Source organism: Pleuronectes platessa, chromosome 16, assembly GCF_947347685.1.
Source record: "Pleuronectes platessa chromosome 16, fPlePla1.1, whole genome shotgun sequence".
Classification (NCBI taxonomy): Eukaryota; Metazoa; Chordata; class Actinopteri; order Pleuronectiformes; family Pleuronectidae; genus Pleuronectes; species Pleuronectes platessa.
Window position 1 is genome coordinate 16,343,047 of NC_070641.1, and position 27,830 is coordinate 16,370,876.

The window sequence follows — 27,830 nt, forward strand, 5'->3', positions numbered from 1 at the left end:
ATATATAAAAAAAAAAAAAAAATGCCTTAGTGTTGATTATCACTAAAAAAAATATTTTTGTCTCGTCTTCAGGTTTAACTATCAAATTGTAACCCTTTGTCTTCATTTCTTTCAATGATAGTGTTTCACTGTTCTTCATACTTTGAATGTGTGTATAAATAGAATTATTTGCATTGATTTACTCTATTATTTTATTATTTCAGGCTAAAAAGTTAAGTGAAAAAATTGTCAAATATGTAATTGCCTCAAATGAGGAAGGAGATGGAGTGAGACAGTACTGGCCCTTGGTGGAATGCGTGACTGTCAGGTTGCCTAACAAGGATCTTCTCCAAATCAAATCAAATCAAATCAAAGTTTGTTGTCACATGCACCAATGACAGCGTCATCGGAGCAGTGAAATTCCTGTGACAAGGCAGGCAACATCTAGTACAAAAGAAGCAACAGTTTACAGGGTGAAGAAGTGGGGAATATTAAATAAATGAATATATGTGAGGTAAGTGTATTTGTATGAGTGGGGGAGCAGAATGTACATGGTGACTGTTCAGAGGGTCAGTGTTGATTGTTCAGATGCTCTCAATGGTGCACCTGTAAAAGTTTGTTAAAGTTTTTGCAGCCATTCCAAACTTCTTGAGTCTCCTCAGGAAGTATAAGCGCTTTTGTGCAGTTTTGACCACAGAGTCCGCTTGTTTGGACCAGGTAAGGTCATCTGTGAAGAACACACCGAGAAACTTGAACTCGGAGACTCTCTCCACTACAGCTCCATCGATGTGTAACGGACCGTGACCTCCCCCTCTGCAGCTTCCTGAAGTCCGCGATCATCTCCTTGGTCTTGCAGACGTTGAGAGACAGGTTTTTCTCTGGCACCATGTATCCAAGCCTCTGACCTCATCTCTATAGGCGGTCTCGTCGTTGTTGGAGATGAGACCCAGGTTGGTGGTGTCATCTGCAAATTTGAGTATGATGTTGGAACTGTGTGTTGCTACACAGTCCTGCTTGTACAGAGAGTACAGGAGGGGGCTGAGTACGCAGCCCTGGGGGGCCCCGATACTCAGAGTCAGTGAGGAGGAGGTGTGGTTGCCCATTCTCACCACCTGGGGTGAGGAAGTCCAAGATCCAGTTACACAGGGGGGTTTTAAGACCCAGGCTCCTGAGCTTGGGGACAAGTTTGGCAGGCACAATTGTGTTGAACGTGGAGCTGTAGTCCACGAACAGCATCCTCACATATATGTTGGCCTTTTCCAGCATGTCACACTTGTGAACCTTCCAGGAAATGGAGACCATAACAAGAGCAGAGACAACATGTGGAAAAAGGTCACTTAATCACATTTACCACTGTTTGTTGTATTTTTAATATTGTTTGTATGTATTATCTGGAAACTGTGAAATTTATTAAAAAGCATTGATAATTAATTGTTCAGAATTAATTAGATATTATGCCTCATCAGATGGTTGGAAGTTGTTCTACTCTGTAGATTGTGTCTGCCATTAATAGACCAGTAGAAGAGAAAGAAGCTTGGGAGATCCTGCAAAATGCCAGTAGCCTGATGGGAAATGGTGGCGATTCTCATCGCATTCACTTCATCTGAACAATTCTCATTCAAATGGTTCACTGTGAGCGACAAGGTGTTTCATAATAGCGTACATCTACAGCCAGATGACACAGGTGGATAATGTGTTTCTTAATGTCAGAAACATACAAGTGTATGTCAAGTTTAAAGTAAGACCCAAAGTTTGAAATATAAACATTTAAAATGAAAACGTTTTTTTTTTTTATAGAAATTCCCAAACTTCAGGATGTTCTGCAAAGTCTGAATAACAATCACTCAGAGGCATTAAACTATGTGTCCGGAGCTCGTGGGATTCTCTCTCTGATTCGAGGGACAAGATGCAGGGAAGTGGTAAGATCGAGTAATGAAACCTCTGTCATTGTGTTAAATCCTCCTCATTGGCATTTATGTTCCCAGAAAATAACATTAACATCAAATAGGTAAATGCTCGAATGCAGTTTAAACATGGAGAAATTAAATAACTTTGTTTAATGCCAAATCAATATTGAAGAGTCCTTCCTACCCCACCTGGTTGTTGTTTTCTCCAACCATGTTCCAAATCAAGACTTCTGTAAATAAAACACAAAGTGAATTTCTGTTTTATTTAAGGATGACAGTAAAATGCAGACTTGCAGCGACCTTGAAGAAAAGATGCAGCATGAACTCGAAGTATTCCAAAAAGCAATCGACGAGATTTACAGGACTTTCGAACGATGCCTCACTGAGGGGGTTAAAGAATCACAAGATTCATGCGAAGGACAGATGAAGTCCACGTTACATCCTGTATGTATTTATACTTCAATTTACCTGAGAAACTTGTCATTTTATTGTGTTGTGCTCCACTTTTTATTTTTTATTTCTCTCTCTCTCTCTCTCTCTCTCTCTCTCTCTCTCTCTCTCTCTCTCTCTCTCTCTCTCTCTCTCTCTCTCTCTCTCTCTCTCTCTCTCTCTCTCTCAGGAGGACAAACTCAAGACAAAACTCAAAAAAATCATCCGGGAGGATAAGAAAACAATCTACAGCAGTCTGACGGAGACAATTGAGGAAAACATGCAGAAATGCTACACAGGTGATAAAGAAGATGATAACATGTACAACCTGCAGTTACAATAATGCACATTTGCATCATGATTGTACAGAAACATGGGTTTGACAACAGTGTTTTATTGTAGATGCAGCTAAGTTTACAGGAGACGGCTCCCTGGAAAACATGAGGAGCACTATTAACGAGCATGTACATGATAAAAAGGACACCATGTTCAAGATGGCGAAAGACAACATGCTGAAGCTACTAAAGAAGTTGAGGGTATGTCAGATTTCATATCTTTATCTACAATTCAAGGTAATAATATTCAAGTGATGTGTATATCATTCTGAAAGATACTTTTGCTCCAGTCACTATCTGAATCTAAATACACATCTGAAAAGTTAATGCTCATAGAATTCAGCTAATCTGGAACATATAACTTGTCTGTGTGAGTGAAAAGTAATAGTGATGGTTTTGATTTAGGGAAAATCTTGAAAACGCTGGAGGAAACGCTGATGGAATCAATCGAGCGGTCACTCTGGACAGATGACTTCTCTTTCCCAGGTAGAAAACATATCAAGATAGAATTATTCATTGTAGCGTAATTGATAGTGTGCATATTTTAAACAATAAGCTTTTATTTGTTTGCTTTTTAGATGTTTCAGTAGAGCTTGACGTGGTGGAGAAATTTTACAGTCAACTGGAATCCAACCCAAATCCAAACTGAGCTTTCAAACAGATGTTCCTTACTGTCAATGACAAACAATGACAACATATTACAAGAATAACACAACAAAAATACACATTACACAACTATAACACACATTTTCATCAAGATATTATCCTTGTTCTCTTTGAGTGTACTTTGACTTTGTTGTTTGTATCTTACATGCAGCTATTTTAATGTTTGTTTTGGCATTGGGCGTTTTCATCATGGACTGATCATAGTCCAAAGGAATGTGGCTGACATGCAGAGGTCCACAGTCTCGTTCAAACCAAGAACATTGTGGTGAAAATGCTACAGCTCTTTGCCACTGAGCCCGAAAGGCTTTGTCTTTTCAATGATAAAACATTTTCATGTTTTTCTGTCAATGATTTTATCAGTTTCTTGTGTATTGCTTGATTGGCTCATGAGTGCTCCTGATTTTGAGGATGTTGTACATGAATCTTAGATCTTGAATACCAGTTTTAATTATAGGCTGGATTAGACATAAACTCCTAGCTTTTCTAGTAATGATCTCAGATGACTTCATTTTATTTTACTTTTTATCTTTTTTTGATCTTACTAAATAAATTGAATTAATGATTATTGGTGTCTTCTGGAAAGCAGAAAAGGAGGTGTGAAAAATTCCTCCTGCAGTCAGCGAGAGCTTCACTTATTTCAGCTCAAGCTTTGTTCTGTCTCACTGCTTGGACACCAAAAATCTGTTTCCTTATGCGACATTAACAGACGCAAAAATAATTCATGCAAGAAAACAGAGCATGCAGACACATGGATGGTCTAAAAATAGATATGACATTTTTTTCTGAACCCAATCATTACTGTCACTTTAAGTTAAGTTGTTTTAAATGTATGTTTGTGTCTGTGACAAAGAAACAAAGATGCTGAAAAGCGAGTGGTTCATCTCTGGTTGCTGTGGGGAAGCCGCAGTGGCATCAACTGCAACAATTGGTTTTATTCCTTTATTAAAGCATTTACTGTTTGTTTGAGTTTTCTTTGTTAGACCAACTGGGTTACACCATTATTGGTTATATTGTTTACAGATATATTTATGGTTATATTCTTAATTTCCATATAATTTGTTTGAGTGCAGCTTAGTGCCACACTGTTGTGAGGCGTGGCACTCCGGGTGAGGTCACCACGTAATGCATGTGAGTGAGAGCACTGGGACTAGAATGTTGTATCATTGTTGCTGTGACACACCTGAGGTGAGTAACTGTTGGCACCCCTGGGCCCTCCTTTGGTTAGACTGCCTATGTGGTCTCATCTCACATTCTGTTGTTTGTTATGCTGGCTTTATAGTTAAACGATTTGTTATGAAGATTTTAGTGTTTTAGCAGGATTTTAGTGAGTAATGAAATAAAGTAAAATGTTAATATATATTCATTTTTGCATTGCCTAATTTGCTTTTCAAGGTGGTGATTGATAGATACAAATATGACTGTATTCACCTGTAGTGTCTCTACATTAAGCACAAAAAGTTAGTCACTCATGTGTGTACATTAACAAAAGTTAACTATATTTGTGTTTGTGTTTTGCCGAATTAGCTGTAAACTCGAGACCCTGGTACCTTAGTCCTTTGAAAATCACCACTCAGCTCCACCCAAGAAAAGAAAAACCAGCATAACTAGTACCTGCATAACTGATAGAGGAGCTGGGAGATGCTGCCATCCTGTCTGGCGTGACTGGGATGACTGGGTGCTCACTAGTGCACCTGCACTAGCCTCATGATTCCATTGCGATTCAGAAGTCAATGATTTGAATACCCAACGATGCATCTCGATGTATCACAGCCACAATTTCCTCGATTACTGATTGCACATGGTTGCTTTTTCATCAGTTAATAAAATCGAAATTTACAAAGTAAGGCTTTGAATTAAAAAGTCTGACTATAATAGTAAGTCTATGCCTTTGTCAGTGCTCTTCACAATGATTTGACATTAATATAGTTTAGACTTGTGTGCTGCACCTAAAGCTTTAAGGAAAAACTGTGATTTTGCTTTTACTGTATCAAAAATAAATATATAAGAAAAACTGATTTTTTTTTTAAATGCTTCTATTTTGAAAGTGAAGTTCCTGTATAGACGCGGACTGAGTTTTTTGAATCTGTAACTTCACTAAGGAAACGTTTTATGTTTTAGCGCCCCTCCGACGAAGCACAAGCTCTTACGCTGTTGTTTAGGACAGTTTCAAATAAACCTGGAAACATCAGTTGAAAGTCTCGACCATCTTTAGGGGGAATATGCTACAGACAGATAGATTTGTCTATAATTCAAATATTTCGTTTGTTTGTGTACGCTTTTTTATTAAGTTGCTTTATTATGGAAGATTAATGTGTAGTCCTGTGATAAGCAGGGTGTTAGTTGAGACTCTTGTTTTGAAAGGAATTCTAACGGAAGAGGGTTCTGACAATAGAGCCCGATAGTGTCCCGATTCAATAACCATCTCTCTTCCTGTTTCCTCCTCCTCTCACCTGCTGACCTGCTCTCACGTTAACCAATGAACACTTTTCACAAGTTCTCAGGACCTGATCAGCACATGACGTTTATTTAGTGTTTGATTCGCTCCAGAGTTTATGAGGCTCCATTTAAACATCCTGGAAAATAGATAGATAATGAGTTAATTTTAATTTATCAGTGAGCTCTTCCTTAAAACTGGCTGAATCTGCTTTGTGGGCGGAAGGGCGGTGACTGAACTTGAAGAGTTGCTCAACTTGAGTCATATTTGTGCTTTGAAGAGGATCTGGGAACATGTAAGAACGACAACTTGATTGCATTATATTCACCAGTAAAGGTATTATGAAGATAATATATCAAACAGTGTGTGTAGAAACGCACTGCAGTCTTTTGTCTCTGCTTTGCTTTGACAAACGATTCAATAACTAATGAAACATAAAACTAAGTTCTGTTAAAGAAGGGGAGTAGCAGAAGATCAGTCTCCTCCTGGATAGCCTGCATAGTTTAACATTATTAATTAATATAATTATTTCCCCTCTTACGCACACGTATATGGTATCTGATTTAACTGATCACTGTGTTGCAGCTCTTGACTGTAAACGAAACTTAAGTATCATGTGATGTTGATGGATGGCCAGTAGGGGCTGCTCAAATGAACTGAGTGTAGCTGTTTTCAAGGTGTTTCGGTTCTGTTTTGTTTGCGTGCTAAATCCTTCAAGTTGTGAGTATGATTTAAAATATGTTTAAAGTTTAAACAGTTGGTTATTTGGGTTAGTGTACTTTCCCATGGATTTTATTTTCACTCATCAATAATCAATCGGATACGTTTCAGTAATGTCAAAGCAACAATGACCGATTCACTATTTGTTTTCCCTTTCAGTATCTTTTCTTGGACATGGATGATTTTGTTTTTAACAAACTAAGTGAGTGGGGTCTCAGCAAGTTGATACAGACTTTTAAAGGTAAAGTATAACTTTGTAACTTTGGGGGACACAGATATATTAATGAATCACAGACTAAAACAGACACATAAAGACACTGTATTGTTGTTGAGGAGTTTAATACTGACATATTAGTCTCAGTGCACACATAGTTTGTGTTCACAACGTATGAGAAGCACCAGCAAGAAAAACCCTTTTAATTTTCACACACTTAAGGACACAATCATTCACTTGATAGGAATGATTGTTGTGTAGGTGTGTGTGTAATTTAAATAATTGTCTAAGTACAATAAGCTATTAAATCAAGTCTAACTTGAAATCAAATATGCAATGATCTAATCCAGCCATGTTAACTCTGTGGGACTGACATATACTTTAAGATTAAACCAACAAATCTGCCAACACCCATTTTGCTCCAAATGATACAATAACAATTTGTTTCACCTGAATATTTGTACAGATGAAGAAATCGATGAGGACCACTTTTACAATCTTGAGGATGAAGAGATCAAAGAATTGATCCCAAAAGTTGGACCAAGGAAAACATTCAAGCGACATTTCAAGTTGTTAAAGGTAATATTCCACACTGTAAAGACGATATAAACTAATACTTGTGGATATGACATGAAAAGGAGAATGAACTTGTGTTAAATTTTCTGATAATGCTGATGCCACTAGATGGACACAAAGAGTTTTATAAAAATCTCGATGCTGTTATCGATTAGCGAATGTTTCCTATTATTACTTAAAAAAATATAATACATCTGCAACTAAACAGGAAACCTTGAATTCAGCTACTCAAGTAAGTTACACACAGTTTTGCACATGTAAGTGAAATCTGAACCTTTTATTGCAGTCATACAGATTATATTTATCGTGTTTGCTGAATCATTTTGTTCTGCTGGATGTTTCTTGATTAAATGTTTTAAGAGTCAAGTATATATGTTCATTCTCAGGTTTTGCCGTCCACCAGTGATGCAAATGATACAAGTGAGCTATCTTAAATCTTATCGTATTATTATTGAGACAGAGACAACATTTCAATATTTTGAGAAGAACTTGTAACAACCTTTTTCTTGCTTCCTTTTTTATATACGTATATAAAAAACAAGGAAACATGGATATGGATCCTAGAGAGGAGTCCAGCCAATGCCAGTCACCAAGTGTTAAACGTAAACGGCCCAACTCTGCAGCAGGTATTTATGTTCGATCATCAACAATAGCAACTTTCAATATGCAAAATAAAACAATATGCAAATATATCTTGATATGAAAGTGTACCTGTTTTTAAGTCTTTGTAATTGGCTGCACTACAAAATGAGCCCTGTTGGAAATATATCAAATATTGTTACATTTAATTGAATTATTCTGTATCAAGCCAACAAATAAAAGAGGAAAGATCCTCTCAGACTTGAAGGAAGTTGCCTCTTTTGTAGTTGTGGAAATGTTTGATGGTTGTTGACTGGAAGGTATTATCACTTACATCTATTGTTATTAAAAGGCGTTTCGGAGTTTCTCAAGAAACAATTATATTGGTTCAAGATTTTAGATCATAAATGATTGAATCTCCAGCGAACGTCTTGCTGCTTAAAAACACTGTCAAAAAGTTATGACTTTTTTTTATTTAATGCTCTAATATTATCTTTTCTTTTTCCTCATTGAATCAAAACTGTCGTCTTGTAATATTATAATATTATTCATGAAATCTGTCAAATTTAAGTAAAGTAAGGTTAAATCAAGACTTGGCACCCCAAGAAACAATATTACACATTTTTCAATTTATTTTAAGGCATTGATAAGAATATCTTTTGCTGAAGGAGCAGAATAAAAAAAATATAACTGATTATGATTAATTCATTAATTAATCAGCCTAATAAGTCTTAAAATGAGACACAATTTCTTCAAAAACAACAACTTTGTTTTAAATTAAGACCCGAGACTTTAGGTTTTTTATTTTAAATAAAACATTACAAAATTTCAGCTTCTTTGAAAAGTCAGAACCATTTATCAACTCTCAATCAGGAAAAAAACACTTTCTACATTGTGAATCATTGACAGAATAAGAAGCAATTTTCGACAGAGCTAGGGCTTTTTTTAAAACAGTCAAATAATAAATACTCCAGTTATTCTAACCATATAACATAACAATAATTATTTATATTTTGCTCTGCATGTATTATGTTGACCTGACCTCGCCCTCCTGTTTGAAATGTGGCAGTCTGGCAGAACTCTTTTTCAATAAATAGAAATAGATGTAATTTTGAATTTATATATTTGTTCAAATGGCCTTACCCCTAAAATAAAGGAAACAAAGGAGTTTGTGGTTTAAATTTGCTCAATATTAGCTGGATATCTTTTTAAGTTAAAGATATCATTCATGAAATAAGATTACTTTTCTAAAGCAAAACATGCTAAACAAGATTATTGTTCTTCTTTGAAAGTCCTTTTTTTCTAGTGTCAAAGTGTGATGAGGCACTTTGTTTTCTCATTGTCCAAATTTAGGAAACAATAGTTCATGGGTCCTGCTTAATATGTTTTGACTTTGTATTTGGCAGAGGAATCCATAATGTGGGAAGTGCATGGCATAATGAAAGAGGTCAAGACTAAAATTCCAAATGAAGAGGAGTCAGAGCTCAATGATTTCCTGAAGTAAGTCATTTCTATCTCTGACAACAGGACTAAAATGTGTTAAGGATTGTTGTTATGTTGGACCCCAAAGCAGACACCAATTGTCAGATCTGAACAAAAGGAGAGTTTTATTTGAACAAATAAACAAAGGCAGGCTGTGGCCGCAGGGTACTGGCTGGTTAGGATGTCCACAGGAAAACAAAGATGATGACGGGCGGCAAGGCACACGGGAAGTCTAGGTACATGGAAGAAAATACACGGATTAGTAATTCTCAAAGCAAAGAACACAAGGGCAGAGAGAATCATGTGAGCGTGCTCTACCGAACAAGACGGAATTATCTGGCAGCGTAGTGGAGTGAAGACCAGGCTTTTATTGAGAGGTGATTAGATGAATGAGAGCAGGTGTGCCTTGTCAGCTGCAGCGGGGAAGCCAGCCACACCCCCGTGCCACACACACGACCTTCATGGGAAGAAAAGAAAGGGGAAGAGAGAGAACAACAAAACAACAAACAGAATCGTCACAAAAATGGACACCAAAAGTAGCAACTCAACAGGCAAAGGCAGCACTCCAGAATGCTGACGTTGTGGGCCATGTTCAACAAGGAAGGGGCGGTTTAGGCCTAGGCCAGAGTAGGCCTTTTGGGAACAAGGTACCACCATCAGAAATCCGATAGTTGGTAGGCCTGGAATTCCGGCAGTAGGAGGCAACAAGATGTGCTAAGGTTGTCTCTCAGGCAAAACAGGAGCAGTGGGAAATGGAAACAGGCAGAAGCTTCCTGCTTTCATTCCCAAACCTCCAGCATTGGCTGAATGAAGATCCATCCTACTCACTATGCTCAACCAGAACTTCCCTCAAACACATCCTCACATGTTGTAGAGTAAGTCTCACACAAGGTAGGTATACATGGAGACACAACCAAGTACTCATATGGCAGCAACTATTGAAACAAAGAGAACTGCCAACAATGCCTTGCCATCCAAAACACAGAGCGCAGTTCCAAAGACACCTTTAGTCCGAGAAGGGGAACAGGGACAGCGAGGACCTCCTCCAATGACTAGACTGGGAAATGCTGGTGGATTTAGACCAGCAGCTAAAAGTCCCATCACACCTTACCAGTAACCTGGGAGGAGGTTGTTGACAAAGCAAATGTGAGAAAAAGGCTTCGGTATGCAGAAATGGCATCTATGGCAGAGCAATGAGGCTGGAAAGCAATAGTTCGCCCTGTGGAGGTTGGTGGTAGGGGTCGTAATGCAACATCCAACATCACGTTGCTCGAAGATCTGGGAATCCACGAACAAGCCCTGCACCAGACCACAACTTCTGGCAGTAGGTATCTTAACTTGTGAAGAAGACCTTCAAACATACAAGGGATACTCTCAATCCTTTCTTATGTTCATTTGGACCTCAGTAAAACTAAAGAGTACTGAATCATGTTTGTTATGACAAATACATGATGGCCATCCACCAAGGTACAAGTGCATGAGGCCTTTTAAAGGAATGTGAGATGGTAGTCTGACCGGTTGATGTTTCACCCAAAACACGTCCATGATTAATTAAGACACTGAGTACTAAGTACTACTTTTTTTAATCATATGCTTGGTGCTGCAATTATTTTTGTAATGGGAGTAAAACTGGATTCCCTCTGGAACTCTCTCCCTTTCCATCATCCGATCCTCCCCTGAAACCTCTAATAGTAAACTGAAAAACACGTTTTTATTCATTAGCCTTTCAATGTGCCTGAATGGTTGTGCATCATTATTGTTGTTATTGGTATAGGTAGTGATTATTATATTGACAGTATTTTTGTTATCGTTCTTAATTTCACTGTTGTTTTTGTGTTGTAAAGCACTTAGGATCAATAATGTTGTGTTTCAAGTACCATTTGAAAGGAAGTTTAAGTTATTTCTAATAAAGCCAATAACCCATAATTAAACTTATGTACAACAGGAATAAAATCTCTGATTTGGAGACCAGAAAAAGGATGCTGGTCGGTGTCTTTGGAAGAACTGGGGCTGGAAAGAGTTCTTTGATAAATGCCATCGTTGGAGAGAAGAATCTTCTGCCCTCTGGAAGCGTCTGTGCATGCACCTCAGTCATGTTCAAAGTGGAGGCAAACAACGACAGCAAAAAGTATGAGGCAGAAATTGAGTTCATTAAAAAAGAGGTGAGCATGTTGATCTTTACTTTTTACAAGTTGAAAATTTACAGTGTAGCTCCAAATATTAATTTGCCAGACATTATATGCCATTTAATTCCACTAACCTGATGATTATTTTTTTATTAGGAATGGAAAGAGGAGTTGTGGTTTTACAAGAATCTCCTGGAGGATGATGATGATGATGCTCGTGAAAAGATGACAGCACTGTACAGAACAGATTGGGAATCAAAATCTGTTGAGGAACTCATGGACAAGAAATATTTCAAAGAAATTCCTGAATTCCTCAGTTCGGACAAGAAAAAGTTGAAATGTGATTCTGTAAGTAACATGAAAAAAAATTATTTATATTGATTTATATGGATTTTATATAGATTGCGCACACTTTTTCAGAAGTTTGGATTTTGTGTTGGTCTTTTAACAGTTATATTAAGTCAGGTCATTACATTTTAACTAATGCAAAGTGTATTCTTAGTTCTACTCATAAGCATGTATGCAACTCAAACCATTAAAACAGGACCTAATTCATTTCTCTACACTCATTCACCCGTGTAAGGTTGTTTATGTTTAAAACATTGATTTACATATATGAATAATGAAATACCTAAGTGTTCATTGTCACTTAAAATTTTAATTTTGTCCCGTCTGCAGGTTTAATAATCTAATTTTAACCCTTTGTCATTATTTATTTCAATGATAGTGTTTCAGTGTTCTTCATACTTTGAATTGTGTATAAATATAATTATTTGCATTGTTTTACTCAATTAATTTTATTTTATTTCAGGCTGAAGAGCTACGTGACAAAATTGTCAAATACATAAGTGCCTCATATGAGGAAGACGATGGAGTGAGACAGTACTGGCCCTTAGTGGAATGCGTGACTGTCAGGTTGCCTAACAAGGAACTTCTCCAGCATGTCACACTTGTGGACCTTCCAGGAAATGGAGACCGTAACAAGACCAGAAACAACATGTGGAAAAAGGTCACTTATTCACATTAACCACTGTTTATTGTATTTAATGTTGTATGTATGTATTATCTGGAAACTGTCAAATTCATTACAAAGCACTGATAGTTAATTGTTCATAATTAACTTGATATTATGCCTCATGTCAGATGGTTGGAAGTTGTTCTACTGTGTGGATTGTGGCTGACATTAATCGAGCAGTAGCAGAGAAAGACGCTTGGGAGATCCTGCAAAATGCCAATAGCCTGATGGGAAATGGTGGCGAGTGTCAGCGCATTCACTTCATCTGCACCAAGTCTGATGATGTTGGTGTGCAGTAAGTCATTTAAGATTCCAAAAGAATGAGTTACTGTTGACCTTGTGCTGCTGTTGAGCAGACCCTGGTGTCAGCATTGAGAATAACTGTAAACGATAAGGCAATAGAGTAGTTCAGAATCTACCTTGCAGATAAAATCCAGAGTTTATATCCAGATGGTCACAAAGCTCTTAACAGAAGTTCCCCAATTCCAAAGACTGTTTAATTTCCAATTTTTTTCTTGAAGGTCAGAAGCTAATGTTCGTGTTTGCGTGCTCAAAAGAAACCAACAAGCCAAGCGCCAAGTGAACAAAGAATTCAAAAAAGAATACAAACAATGCAGTGTGAGTTTCTGCAGATCATCAGAAAATCTGATCCACAAAGATTGTCCTGAATTCAAGCCTCATCATCAAACCCTTATTCCTTTCAGGAACAATTCTCATTTGAAGTGTTCACTGTGAGCTGCAAGGAGTTTCATAATAGCGTACATCTACAGCCAGATGACACCGGTGGGTAAAGTGTTTCTTCATGTCATGACAAGTGTATGTCAAGTTTAAGTATGACCCAAAGTTTTTTTTATAGAAATTCCCAAACTTCAGGATGTTCTGCAAAGTCTGAATAACAATCACTCAGAGGCATTAAACTATGTGTCCGGAGCTCGTGGGATTCTCTCTCTGATTCAAGGGACAAGAAGCAGGGAAGTGGTAAGATCGAGTATTGAAACCTCTGTCTTTGTGTTAAATCCTCCTTATTGGCATTTATGTTCCCAAAAAATAACATTAACATCGAATAGGTATATGCTCAAATGCAGTTTAAACATGGAGACGCGAAATAACTTTGTTTAATGGCAAATTAATATTGAAAGAGTCAACAGGTCCTTCCTACCCCACCTCGTTGTTGTTTTCTCCAACCATGTTCAAAATTATGACTTCTGTAAATAAAACACAAAGTGAATTTGTGTTTTATTTAAGGATGACAGTAAAATGAAGGCTTGCAGTGACCTTGAAGAAAAGATGCAGCATCAACTCGAAGTATTCCAAAAAGCAATCGACGAGATTTACAGGACTTTCGAACGATGCCTCACTGAGGGGGTTAAAGAATCACAAGATTCATGCGAAAGACAGATGCACTCCATGTTACATCCTGTATGTATTTATACTTATATTTAACTACTTATTTTGCACTTCATATCTATTTGAATAATATATTAATGTTTAAAAAAAATATGTCTCCTCCCAGGGAAAAAAGAGTGGAGGTTTCCACAAGACATTGAAGTTTGCTGTAATGAACAATGGCGTCTTCAAAGCAAAGAATAGAAGGAAAAAGAACATCAACATGACTTTAAGTTCAAAACTGATTGGCTGCATTGATGAGGAATTCAGGATGACCTTCCCGTGAGAAATTACTTAATAACGACATTCATTATTTTCAAAGTTTAATTGTCTAAAGGGTGTATTATATAATTGAAGCATTTCAACTTTTTCAGAAATGAAGATAAAAGTGGACCATTCAAGGGCGCCATTGATTCATTTTCACTGGACACAGAGGGGATGATTAACAGCTACAAAGATGTTGATCTGCAACTGCGTTTTCTAAAGACAGAGGTGTGTGTGTGTGTGTGTGTGTGTGTGTGAACATGGGGATTCAAAGCTGCTCTGGCATCACTAGTTGGCCAAATACCTGACTGAGACACTTGGTTTTTCCCTTAAATATTATTTTTTTGATATTTTGTTGAGCTCTACTTTAAATATTTATATATTTTTTGAGGTTTACAATAACACTCTCTCTCTCACTCTGTCACTCTGTCACTTTGTCTCTCTCTCTCTCTCTCTCTCTCTCTCTCTCTCTCTCTCTCAGGAGGACAAACTCAAGACAAAACTCAAGAAAATCATCCGGGAGGATAAGAAAACAATCTACAGCAGTCTGACGGAGACAATTGAGGAAAACATGCAGAAATGCTACACAGGTGATAAAGAAAATCATAGCATGTACAACCTGCAGTTACAATAACTCACATTTGCATCATGATTGTACAGAAACATGGGTTTGACAACAGTGTTCTATTGTAGACGCTGCTAAGTTTACAGGAAACGGCTCCCTGGAAAACATGAGGTGCACAATCAAGAAACATGTACATGATAAAAAGGACACCATGTTTCAGATGGCAAAAGACAACATGCTGAAGCAACTAAAGAAGTTGAGGGTATGTCATATTTCATATCTTTATCTACAATTCAAGGTAATAATATTCAAGTGGTGTGTGTAACACTCTGAAAGAAGATTGTTCTCCAAAACCTGTCTGAATCTAAATACACATCTAAACAGTTAATGCATGTATGATTCAGCAAATCTTGAACACATACAGTAATTTGTCTGTGTGAGTGAAAAGTAATAGAGATGGTTTTGATTTAGGGGAAAATCTTGGAAACGCTGGAGGAAACCCTGATGGAATCAATCGAGCGGTCACTCTGGACAGATGACTGCTCTTTCCCAGGTAGAAAACATATCAAGGTGGAATTATTGATTGTAGCGTAATTGATAGTGTGCATATTTTACACAATAAGCTTTTGTTTGTTTGCTTTTTAGATGTTTCATTAGAGCTTGCCAGGGTGGAGACATTCTACAGTCAACTGGAAGCCAACCCAAATCCAAACTGAGCTTTCAAACAGATGTTCCTTACTGTCAGCACATTACAAGAAGAACCCAACAAAATACACATTACACAACTATATTACACATTTTCATCAAGATATTATCCTTGTTCTCTTTGAGTGTACTTTGACTTTGTTGTTTGTATCTTACATTCAGCGATTTTATTGTTTGTTTTGGCATCGGGCTTTTCATCATGGACTGATCATAGTCCAAAGGAAGGTGGCTGACATGCAGAGGTCCACAGTCTCGTTCAAACCAAGAACATTGTGGTGAAAATGCTACAGATCTTTGTCACTGGGCCCGAATGGATTTGTCTTTTCAATGATAACATACCTTTTCATGTTTTTCTCTCAATGATTTTATTTAGTTTCTTGTGTATTGCTTGATTGGCTCATGAGTGCTCCTGATTTTAAGGATGTTTAACATGAATCTTAGATCTTGAATACCAGTTTTAATTATAGGCTGGATTAGACATAAACTCTTAGCTTTTCGAGTAATGATCTCAGATGACTTTGTTTTATTCTTCCTTTTTATCTTTTTTAGATTTTACTAAATATATTGGATCAATGATTATTGCTGTCTTCTGGAAAGCAGAAAAGGAAATGTGAACAATGTCTCCTGCATTGAGCGAGACTTCACTTATTTCAGCTCAAGCTTTGTTCTTGTGTTACTGGTTGGACACCAAAAATCTGTTTGCTAATGCGACATAAACATTGTCATACCAAATCAATGCAAAAGTTATTTACTGTTTTCAGGCCAAACAATCTCAGTGTAGGAAAGTTGGAAGCATAGAGGTTGTGCAGGTTATCAAAGGCAGGAATGATTCATGCAAGAAAACAGAACATGCAGACACATGGATGGTCTATCAATGGGGATAAAAATGTTTTTATTACTAAAATAAACAGATCAAACTGATTTCTCTGTGATTCATGAAGCATGACACTAAAGGTTTTTGCGTTGCTGCTACTCCAGTGTGCAATGTGGGTTCAAAACAAACGAGAACATTTTGATTCATGCAGAAAGCACAATAACATAAGTGGTATCTAATGAGTTAATTGTGCTGACAAACTATGAGAAACCCTTTGAGAGATAATTAATACTTGGGCTCACACAGACCATCACACTCTCTCACACACACCACTATACTCTCTTACATGTACCATCGTACTCTCACACACACTGCTATACTCACTTACATGTACCACGTACAAAATAAACGTCAGTCCTGTACGTGTCCTAATAACTTATCGTCAAAGTCAAATTTTCGATCAGTACATGAAGTTAATTTAGTGTTTGATTCGCTACAGAGTTCATGAGGCTGCATTTAAACATCCTGAAAAATAAATAGATAATGAGTGAATTTTCATTTTTCAGGGAGCTCTTCCTTTAAGCTGGCTGAATCTGCTTTGTGGGCGGAAGGGCGGGGACTGAACTTGAAGAGTTGCTCAACTGGAGTCATATATGTGCATTGAAGAGGATCTGGGAACACGTAAGTACGACAACTTGATTGCATTATATTCACCAGTAAATGTATTATGAAGATATTACATCAAATAGTGTGTGTAGAAACGCACTGCAGTCTTTTGTCTCTGCTTTGCTTTGACAAACGATTCAATAACTAATGAAACATAAAACTAAGTTCTGTTTTAGAAGAGGAGTAACAGAAGATCATTCTCCTCCTGTATAACCCGTATAGTTTAACATTCTTCATTAATATAATTATTTCCCCTCTTACGCACACGTATATGGTATCTGATTTAACGGATCACCGTGATGCAGCTCTTGACTGTAAACGAAACTTAAGTATCATGCGATGTTGATGGATGGCCAGTAGGGGCTGCTCAAATGAACTGAGTGTATCTGTTTTCAAGGTGTTTCGGTTCTGTTTTGTTTGCATCCTAAATCCTCCAAGTTATGTCCAACCTTTCTGGCGATGGTCTAGTTGTGAGAATGATTTAAAATATGTTGAAAACTCACAGACAATATCACACACAGGTGCAGTTTAAACAGTTGGTTATTTGGGTTAATGTACTTTCCAATGGATTTTGTTTTTACTCATCAATAATCAATCGGATACGTTTCAGTAATGTCAAAGCAACAATGGCCGATTCACTATTTGTTTTCCCTTTCAGTATCTTTTCTTGGACATGGATAATTTTGTTTGTAACAAACTAAGTGAGTGGGGTCTCAGCAAGTTGATACAGACTTTTAAAGGTAAAGTATAACCATGTATCTTTGGGGGGCACAGATATATTAATGAATCACCGCCTAACAGAGACATAAAGATGCTGCACCTTTGTTGAGGAGTTTAATACTGACATATTAGTCTCAGTGCACACATAGTCTGTGTTCAAAACGTATGAGAAGCACCAGCAATAAAAACCCTTTTAATTTTCACACACTTAAGGACACAATCATTCACTTGATAGGAATGATTTTTGTGTAGGTGTGTGTGTAATTTAAATAATTGTCTAAGTACAATAAGCTATTAAATCAAGTCTAACCTGAAATCAAATATCCAATGATCTAATCCAGCCATGTTAACTCTGTGGGACTGACATATACTTTAAGATTAAACCAACAAATCTGCCAACACCCATTTTGCTCCAAATGATTCAATAACTATTTGTTTCACCTGAATATTTGTACAGATCATGAGATCAATAAGGACCAATTTTACAAACTTGACGATGAAGAGATCAAAGAATTGATCCCAAAAATTGGACCAAGGAAAACATTCATGCAACAATTTAAGTTGCTAAAGGTAATATTCTGCACTGTAAAGACGATTTAAACATATGCAAATACCAGTGGATATGACAGGAAAAGGAGAATGAACTTGTGTTAAAGGTTATGATAATGCTGATGCCACTAGATGGACACAAAGAGTTTCATATAAATGTCGCTGCTGTTACCGATTAGCGTATATTTCCTATTGTCCTATTTCCTATTTCCTATCAGCTTCTCAAGTAAATTACACACAGTTTTGCACAGTTAAGTGTAATCTGAACCGTTTATTGCAGTCATACAGATTATATTTTTGTGTTTGCTGAATAATTTTTGGATAAATAAATTGCCCCACTAGATTTCAAGTAAAAAAATGTCTTCTGTTTGTTGGATGTTTCTTGAGTGATGTTTCTCGACGAATGTTTTAAGAGTACAATATACGTGTTCATTCTCAGGTGTTGCCATCCACCAGTGAGGCAAATGATACAAGTGAGCTATCTTAAATCTTAACGTATTATTATTAGACAGAGACCACATTTCAATATTTTGAGAAGAACTTCTAACAACCTTTTTCTTGCTTCCTTTTTTATATATGTATATAAAAAACAAGGAAACATGGATATGGATCCTAGAGAGGAGTCCAGCCAATGCCAGTCACCAAGTGTTCAATGTAAACGGCCCAGCTCGGCAGCAGGTATTTATGTTATATCCTCAACAATAGCAACCTTCAATATGCAAAATAATTTTTTTATAATATAATATTTAATATCTTTGATATGAAAGTGTACCTGTTTTAAGTCTTTGTAATTGTCTGCAGTACAAAAAGAGCCCTGTTGGAAATATATCAAATATTGTTACACTTAATCCAATTATCCTGTATCAAGCCAACAAATAAAAGAGGAAAGATCCTCTCAGACTTGAAGGAAGTTGCCTCTTTTGTAGAGGTGGAAATATTTGATGGTTGTTGACTGTAAGGTGTCATCACTTACATCTATTGTTATTAAAAGGCGTTTCTGAGTTTCTAAATAAACAATTATATTGGTTCAAGATTTTGGATCCTAAATGAGTGGATCTCCAGCTGACTTCTTGCTGCTTAATACCTAAAAACATTTTTTTCTCTACTGTCAAAAAGTTATGACTTTTTTTTAATTTAATTCTCAAATATTATCTTTTTTCCTCCTCATTGAATCAAAACTGTCGTCTTTTAATTTAATAATATTATTCATGAATTCTATCAAATTTAAGTAAAGTAAGGTTAAATCAAGACTGGGGAAAAAATACCAGATGATCTAGTGGGCACCCTAAGAAACAATATTACCCAGGGTAAACGTCCCAAAGGACAACCCCAACATGACATGCCAAGCAGTACCGCTGCAATCACAGTCCATGGTCAGCAACCAGCAGGACCACGATCCACCATCCAGACCAGAACGCCACTCCAGTCCTCAGTCACCGTCCACCGCCACCCACCACGAGCCGCCGCCGCAGTCCTGGTCCAACGCGACACAGGGTCCGCCACCACCACCACGATCAGCCCACACGACACAGAATCTGCCACACTGGATCCACCACCACGACCCCCGGTGCGCGATCAACAAACCGCAATCCATGGTGCGGCCACAGAGGCCGTGGATCTGCGGGTGATAAAGCAAAGGGATTCTGGGGAAGGGGGACAGGGATGGAGAAGAGGAAGGAGAAGCTGGAAAAAGAAGCTCCGTGTGTCATGTGTCATAAAATAGAACAAGTAACGTTCTGCCGCTCTAATTAGCTCTAACTATAAGCTTTATCAAAAAGGAAGGTTTTGAGCCTACTCTTAAACGAACAGATGGTGTCTGCCTCCCGAACTGAAAGTGGTAGTTTATTCCACAGCAGAGGAGCTTGATGGCTAAAAGCTCTGGCTCCTACTCTACTTTTAGAGACTTTAGGGACGACAAGTAGGCCTAATTTAAGTCATTGATAAGAATATATTTTCCTGAAGGAGCAGAATTAAAAAAATATAACCGATTACGATTAATAATCTGCCTAATAAGTCTTCAAATAAGACAGAGTTTGTAGTTAAAAGTTGCTCAATATTCGCTGGTAATCTTTTTTTAATCAAAGTTATCATTCATTAAATAAGATTACTTTTCTAAAGCCAAACATGCTAAACAAGATTACTGTTCTTCTTTGAAATTCCTTTTTTTGCAGTACGGCACATGTCAAAGTCTGATCAGGCACTTTGTTTTCTGATTGTCCAAATTTTGGAAACAATAGTTCATGGGTCCTGCTTAATATGTTTTGACTTTGTATTTGGCAGAGGAATCCATAATGTGGGAAGTGAACGACATAATGAAAGAGGTCAAGACTAAAATTCAAAATGAAGAGAAGTCAGAGCTCAATGATTTCCTGAAGTAAGTAATTTCTATCTCTGACAACAGGACTAAAATGTGTTAAGGATTGTTGTTATATTGGACCCCAAAGCAGACACCAATTGTCAGGTCTGAACAAAAGGAGGCAGGCTGTGGCCGCAGGGTGCTGGCTGGTTCGGATGTCCACGGGAAAACGAAGATGATGACGAGCGGCAAGGCACACGGGAAGTCTGGGTACATGGAGGAAAAATACACAGATTAGTAATTCTCAAAGCAAAGAACACGAGGGCAGAGAGAATCATGTGAGCGTGCTCTACCGAACGAGACGGAATTATCTGGCAGCGTAGTGGAGTGAAGACCAGGCTTTATTATTGAGAGGTGATTAGATGAATGAGAGCAGGTGTGCTATGTCAGCTGCAGCGGGGAAGCCAGCCACACCCCCGTGCCACACACACGACCTGCGGGAGAAGAACTGATAGGGGAGGGAAAGAGAGTACACCAAAAGTAGCAACTCAACAGGCAGATGCAGCACTCCAGAATGCTGACGTCGTGGGCCATGTTCAACAAGGAAGGGGCGGTTTAGGCCGAGGCCAGAGAAGGGCTTTTGGAACTAGGTACCAACAAGATGTGCTCAGGCTGTCACTCAGGAAAAACAGGGGCAGTAGGAAATGGAAACAGGTAGAAGCTTCCTGCTTTCGTTCCAAAACCTGCTCACTATAATCAACCAGAGCTACCCTCAAACACATCCTCACATGTTGTAGAGTAAGTCTCTCACAAGGTAGGTATACGTGGAGACACAACCAAGTACTCAAATGCCTGTGAAATGCTGGTGGATTTAGACCAGCAGCTAAAAGTCCCATCACACATTGTCACCACCACCCAAAGACCAGACTTGGTACTCTGGTCAAATACCACCCGTGTTGTCTACTTAATAGAATTGACAGTACCCTGGGAGGAGGCTGTTGACAAAGCGAATGAGAGGAAAAGGCTGCTGTCTGCAGAAATGGCATCTATGGCAGAGCAACCAGGCTGGAAAGCAATAGTTCGCCCTGTGGAGATTGGCTTCAGGGGTCGTAATGCAACATCCACCATCACGTTTGATTAAAGATCTGGGAATCCAAGCCCTGCACCAGACCATAAAAGAAACAGCAAAACGCTGCAGCCAATGTCTCTGGACCAGTAGGAACGATCTTAACTGGGCCCCAAGATGTTAGGAACATACACCCAGGTCTGGTCAACCTGTGGTGGGCTGCCTTAGAAGAAGGATTCTTGTGATTTTAACGCCAAAACAACTGTTGATGCTAGGTACACTACGATCTATCCCTGACAACTGTTGGTGGTCAGTTACATCTGCTAAAAACTTCTGGCAGTTGGTATCTTTACTTGTGCAGAAGACCTTCAAACATACAAGGGATACTCACAATCCTGTCCTATGTTCTGAAACTATAGTCCAGTACAGTAACCCATTATATGTAAAGCAGTAATAATATTATCTGTCATTTTCATTTGGACCTCAGTAAAACTAATGAGTACTGAGTCATGTTTGCTATGACAAATACATGATGGCCATCCACCAAGGTACAAGTGCATGAGGCCTTTTAAAGGAATGTGAGATGGTAGTCTGACCGGTTGATGTTCCACACAAAACACGTCCATGATTAATTCAGACACTGAGTACTAAGTACTACTTTTTTTAATTATATGCTTGGTGCTGCAATAATTGTTGTGATGGGAGTACAACTGGATTCCCTCTGGAACTCTCTCCCTTTCCATCATCCGATCCTCCCCTGGAACTTGTAATAGTAATCTGAAAACACGTTTTTAATCATTAGCCTTTAAATGTGCCTGAATGGTTGTGCATTATTATTGTTGTTATTGGTATAGGCAGTCATTATTATTTTGACAATATTTTTGTTCTTGTTTTTAATTTCACTGTTGTTTTTGATTTGTAAAGCACTTTGGATCAATAATGTTGTGTTTCAAGTGCCATTTGAATAAGGTCAAAGTCGTCTCTAATAAAGCCAATGAATCCATAATTAAAACAGGAATAAAATCTCTGATTTGGAGACCAGAAAAAGGATGCTGGTCGGTGTCTTTGGAAGAACTGGGGCTGGAAAGAGTTCTTTGATAAATGCCATCGTTGGAGAGAAGAATCTTCTGCCCTCTGGAAGCGTCTGTGCATGCACCTCAGTCATGTTCAAAGTGGAGGCAAACAACGACAGCAAAAAGTATGAGGCAGAAATTGAGTTCATTAAAAAAGAGGTAAGCATGTTGATCTTTACTTTTTACAAGTTGAAAATTTACAGTGCAGCTGCAAATATCCAGTTGCCAGACATTATATAACATTTAATTCAACTAACCTGATATTTAATGTCTGTTTTAGGACTGGGAAGAGGAGTTGTGGTTTTACAAGAATCTTCAAGATGATGATGATGATGATGCTCGTGAAAAGATGACAGCACTGTACAGAGAAGATTGCAAATCAAAATCTGTTGTAGAACTCATGGACAAGAAGTATTTCAAAGAAATTCCTGAATTCCTTAGTTCGGACAAGAAAAAGTTGAAATGTGAATCGGTAAGTAAGATAAAAAAAGTCTTTATATTGATTTCTATGTATTTTATTTATATTTTACACAGTGCGTCAGCTGTTAAGATTTTGTGGCTGGTCTTTTAACAGTTGTATCTAGTCAGGTCATTACTTTTTAACTAATGCAAAGTGTATTCTTATTTCTAGTCAAAAGCATGTATGCAACTCAAACCATTAAAGCAGCACCTAATTCATTTCTCTACACTCGTTCACCCGTGAAAGGTTTTTGAAAGTTTAAATATATATATATAAATAATAAAATACCAATAAATGTTACTTTTGTTTCGTCTTCAGGTTTAATTATCAAGTTTGAACACTTTATCTTAATTACTTTCGGTGATAGTGTTTCAGTTTTCTTCATACTTTGAAAATGTGTATAAATATAATTATTTGCATTGTTTGACTCAATTCATTTCTCTTTTTTTCAGGCTAAAGAGCTACGTGAAAAAATTGTCAAATACATAAGTGCCTCAAACGAGGAAGGAGATGGAGTGAGACAGTACTGGCCCTTAGTGGAATGCGTGACTGTCAGGTTGCCTAACAAAGAACTTCTCCAGCATGTCACACTTGTGGACCTTCCAGGAAATGGAGACCGTAACAAGAGCAGAGACAACATGTGGAAAAAGGTCACTTATTCACATTTATTACTGTTATTGTATTTAATATTGTATGTATGTTTTATCTGGAAACTGTGAAATTTATTACGAAGCACTGATAGTTAGCTGTTCATAATTAACTTGATATTATGCCTCGTCAGATGGTTGGAAGTTGTTCTACTGTGTGGATTGTGGCTGAGATGAATCGAGCAGCAGCAGAGAAAGAAGCTTGGGAGATCTTGCAAACTGCCAATAGCCTGATGGGAAATGGTGGCGAGTGTCAGCGCATTCACTTCATCTGCACCAAGTCTGATAATGTTGATGATTCCGATGATCAGTAAGTCATTTAAGATTCTAAAAGTATGAGTTTCTGTTGACTTTGTGCTGCTGTTGAGCAGACCCTGGTGTCAGCATTGAGAATAACTGTAAACCATAAGGCAATAGAGTAGTTCAGAATCTACCTTGCAGACAGTGGCGATTCTACATGGAATTGCGCCCCGGGCGAGACCCCCCTCCGAGCGCCCCCCCTCCCCTGCCAGGTTCGCCCGTGCCTAAAACCGCCACTGCTTGCAGATAAAATCCAGAGTTTATATCTAAATGTTCACAAAGCTCTTAACAGAAGTTCCCCAATTCCAAAGACTGTTAAATTTACTGAAGCTTTTCTTGTAGGTCAGTTCGTGATCTTGTGCTCAAAAGAAACGAAGTAGCCAAGCGCAAAGTGAACGCAGAATTCCAAAAAGAATACCCACAATCCAGCGTGAGTTTCTGCAGATCAACAGAAAATCTGATCAACACAGATTGTCATGAATTCAAGCCTCATCATCATCAAACCCTTATTCCTTTCAGGAACAATTCTCATTCGAAGTGTTCACTGTGAGCTGCAAGGAGTTTCATAATAGCGTACATCTACAGCCAGATGACACCGGTGGGTAAAGTCTTTCTTCATGTCATGACAAGTGTATGTCAAGTTTAAATTATGATCCAAAACTATGATTTTTGTTCATAGAAATTCCCAAACTTCGGGATGTTCTGCAAAGTCTAAATAACAGTCACTCAGAGGCATTAAACTATGTGTCTGGAGCTCATGGGATTCTCTCTCTGATTCAAGGGACGAGATGCGGGGGCGTGGTAAGATCGAGTAATGAAACCTCTGTCATTGTGTTAAATCCTCTTTATTGACATTTACATTCCCAGAAAATAACATTAGTATCAAAAAGCTATTTGCAAAAATTCAGTTTAAACATTGAGAAGTGAAATAACTTTGTTTAATGCCAAATCAATATTGAAAGAGTCTACAAGTCTTTCCTACCCCACCTGGTTGTTGTTTTCTTCAAGCATGGTCAAAATCAAGACCAGTATAAATTTCATAAATTCTAATGAATTTGGGTTTTATTTTAGGCTGACAGTAAAATTAGGGCTTGCAGAGACCTTCAAGAAAAGATGCAGCATGAACTCGAAGTCCTCCAAAAAGCCATCGATGAGATTTACAGGACTTTTGAACGATGCCTCACTGAGGGGGTTGAAAAATCACAAGATTCATGCGAAAGACAGATGTTCTCAATGTTACATCCTGTATGTATTTATACTTTAATTTAACTTCTTATTTTACACTTCATATCTATTTGAGTAATATTTATGATAAAATATTGTTTCTCCTCCCAGCGAGGAGAAAATGGCAGTTTCTTCCACAAGAGCTTGAAGTTTGCTGTTATGAACAATGGCGTCTTCAAAGCAAAGAAAGGAAAGAAAAAGAACATCAACATGACTTTAAGTTCAAAACTGACTGGCAGCATTGATGAGGAATTCAGGATGACCTTCCCGTGAGAAATTACTTAATAACGACATTTGTTAATTGTCTAAAGGATGTATTATATAATTTTAGCATTTCAACTTTTTCAGAAATGAAGATAAAAGTGGACCATTCAAGGGCGCCATTGATTCGTTTTCACTGGACACAGAGGGGATGATTAACAACTACAAAGATGTTCGTCTGCAACTGAGTTTTCTCAAGACAGAGGTGTGTGTGTGTGTGTGTGTGTGTGTGTGTGTGTGTGTGTGTGTGTGTGTGTGTGAACATGGGGATACAAAGCTGATCTGGCATCACCCGGCGGCTGAACACCTTAATGTGACACTTGTGTTGGTTTTTCCTTTTTGAAAGTATACATATTTCTTTTTTTATTGTATTGAGCTCTTCTCATTTTAAATACCTTTTTTGATGTTTACAATAACACATTGAAAATTCTCTCTCTCTCTCTCTCACTCTCTCTCTCAGGAGGACAAACTCAAGACAAAACTCAAAAAAATCATCCGGGAGGATAAGAAAACAATCTACAGCAGTCTGACGGAGACAATTGAGGAAAACATGCAGAAATGCTACACAGGTGATAAAGAAGATCATAGCATGTACAACCTGCAGTTACAATAATGCACATTTGCATCATGATTGTACAGAAACATGGGCTTTAATAACAGTGTTCTATTGTAGACGCTGCTAAGATTACAGGACTCGGCTCCATGGAAAACATGAGGTGCACAATCAAGAAACATGTACATGATAAAAAGGACACCATGTTTCAGATGGCAAAAGACAACATGCTGAAGCAACTAAAGAAGTTGAGGGTATGTCATATTTCATATCTTTATCTACAATTCAAGGTAATAATATTCAAGTGGTGTGTGTAACATTCTGTAAGATGCCTTTGCTCCAGTCACTGCCTGAATCTAAAAACACATCTAAACAGTTAATGCATGTATGATTCATCAAATCTTGAACACATAATTTGGCTGTGTGAGTGAAAAGTAACCAATGGTTTTTGATTTAGGGGAAAATCTTGAAAAAGCTGGAGAGAACTCTGAAGGAATCAATCCAGCTGTCACTCTGGACGCATGACTTCTCATTCCCAGGTAGAAAACATATGATAGAATTATTCATTGTAGCGTAATTGATAGTTCGCATATTTTAACCAATAAGCTTTTGTTTGTTTGCTTTTTAGATGTTTCAGTAGAGCTTGACATGGTGGAGACATTCTACAGTCAACTGGAAGCCAACCAAATCCAAACTGAGCTTTCAAACAGATTTTCCTCACTGTCAATGACAAACAATGACAACATATTACAAGAATAACACAACAAAAATACACATTATACAACTATAATACACATTGTCATCAAGATATTATCCTGGTTCTCTTTGAGTGTACTTTGACTTTGTTTATCTTACATGCAGCTATTTTAATGTTTGTTTTGGCATCGGGCGTTTTCATCATGAACTGATCATAGTCCAAAGGAATGTGGCTGACATGCAGAGGTCCACAGTCTCGTTCAAACCAGGAACATTGTGGTGAAAATGCTACAAATCTTTGTCACTGGGCCCGAATGGCTTTGTCTTTTCAATGATAAACGTTTTCATGTTTTTCTGTCAATTATTTTATTCAGTTTCTTGTGTATTGCTTGACTGGCTCATGAGTGCTCCTGATATTAAGGATGTTTAACATGAATCTTAGATCTTGAATACCAGTTTTAATTATAGGCTGGATTAGACATAAACTATATGATATGATCTCAGTGTTGTATCATTGTTGCTGAGACACACCTGAGGTGAGTAACTGTTGACACACCTGGGCCCTCCTTTGGTTAGACTGCCTATGTGTTCTCTCATCTCACGTTCTCTTGTTTGTTATGCTGGCTTTTATAGTTAACAGATTTGTTATGAAGATTTTAGTGTTTTAGCAGGATTTTAGTGAGTAATGTAATAAAGTAAAATGTTGATATATATTCATTTTTGCATTGCCTAATTTGCATATCAAGGTAGTGATTGTGATATTATTAGATACAAATTTGACTCTATTCACCTGTAGTGTCTCATTAACAAAGGTTAACTATATTTGTGTTTTGCCGAATTAGCTGTAAACCCAAGGCCCTGGTATCTTAGTCCTTTGAATATCACCTCTCAGCTCCGACAAAGAGAAGAAAAACCAGCTTATCTGATAGAGGAGCTGGGAGATGCTGCCATCCTGTCTGACGTGACTGGGATGACTGGGTGCTCACTAGTGCACCTTCACTAGCCTCACGATTCCATTACGATTCAGCAGTCAATGATTCAAATGTACAAAGATGCAATTCGATGTATCACATCCACAACTTCCTAGATTACTGGTTGCTTTTTCATCAGTTAATAAAATCAA

General features: G+C 37.7%; 2 protein-coding genes across 4 annotated transcripts; both read left to right on the forward strand.

The window, feature by feature from the left end:
- The first annotated feature begins 5,720 nt into the window (after nt 1–5,720).
- LOC128458202 (nuclear GTPase SLIP-GC) lies at nt 5,721–16,303 on the forward strand. The gene is made up of 20 exons (XM_053442940.1): nt 5,721–6,045; nt 6,630–6,711; nt 7,151–7,263; nt 7,647–7,680; nt 7,803–7,886; nt 9,246–9,339; nt 11,267–11,483; nt 11,604–11,795; nt 12,259–12,456; nt 12,591–12,757; nt 12,984–13,080; nt 13,167–13,245; nt 13,319–13,440; nt 13,708–13,881; nt 13,976–14,130; nt 14,223–14,340; nt 14,594–14,702; nt 14,806–14,939; nt 15,149–15,230; nt 15,323–16,303. The coding sequence occupies exons 2-20, from the start codon at nt 6,645–6,647 to the stop codon at nt 15,391–15,393; spliced, it is 2,307 nt and encodes a 768-aa protein (XP_053298915.1). The 5' UTR covers nt 5,721–6,045; nt 6,630–6,644; the 3' UTR covers nt 15,394–16,303.
- Nucleotides 16,304–16,723: 420 nt separating this feature from the next.
- On the forward strand, nt 16,724–27,420 carry LOC128458200 (nuclear GTPase SLIP-GC). Of its 3 annotated transcripts, XM_053442934.1 has the most exons (20): nt 16,724–16,877; nt 17,521–17,602; nt 18,040–18,152; nt 18,571–18,604; nt 18,726–18,809; nt 20,412–20,505; nt 22,509–22,725; nt 22,847–23,038; nt 23,479–23,676; nt 23,808–23,983; nt 24,316–24,403; nt 24,493–24,571; nt 24,653–24,774; nt 25,045–25,218; nt 25,309–25,466; nt 25,546–25,663; nt 25,919–26,027; nt 26,132–26,265; nt 26,469–26,550; nt 26,640–27,420. In XM_053442934.1, the coding sequence occupies exons 2-20, from the start codon at nt 17,536–17,538 to the stop codon at nt 26,768–26,770; spliced, it is 2,370 nt and encodes a 789-aa protein (XP_053298909.1). In that variant the 5' UTR covers nt 16,724–16,877; nt 17,521–17,535; the 3' UTR covers nt 26,771–27,420. The 3 variants fall into 3 exon arrangements, with proteins under 3 accessions (XP_053298909.1, XP_053298910.1, XP_053298911.1); XM_053442935.1 differs by lacking the exon at nt 18,040–18,152 and having other exon boundaries at nt 16,810–16,877; XM_053442936.1 differs by lacking the exons at nt 16,724–16,877; nt 17,521–17,602; nt 18,040–18,152; nt 18,571–18,604; nt 20,412–20,505.
- The last annotated feature ends 410 nt before the right edge of the window (nt 27,421–27,830 follow it).

Excerpts from the sequence above, each read along its gene's own strand:
- LOC128458202 (XM_053442940.1), top strand. The coding sequence starts at position 6,645 with ATGGATGATTTTGTTTTTAACAAACTAAGTGAGTGGGGTCTCAGCAAG. Across the intron at positions 6,712-7,150 it reads GTTGATACAGACTTTTAAAG|ATGAAGAAATCGATGAGGAC; the intron begins GTAAAGTATAAC and ends ATATTTGTACAG. Across the intron at positions 13,882-13,975 it reads TGCACTCCATGTTACATCCT|GGAAAAAAGAGTGGAGGTTT; the intron begins GTATGTATTTAT and ends GTCTCCTCCCAG.
- LOC128458200 (XM_053442934.1), top strand. The coding sequence starts at position 17,536 with ATGGATAATTTTGTTTGTAACAAACTAAGTGAGTGGGGTCTCAGCAAG. Across the intron at positions 24,572-24,652 it reads TCTACAGCCAGATGACACCG|AAATTCCCAAACTTCGGGAT; the intron begins GTGGGTAAAGTC and ends TTTTGTTCATAG. Across the intron at positions 25,467-25,545 it reads GAATTCAGGATGACCTTCCC|AAATGAAGATAAAAGTGGAC; the intron begins GTGAGAAATTAC and ends CAACTTTTTCAG.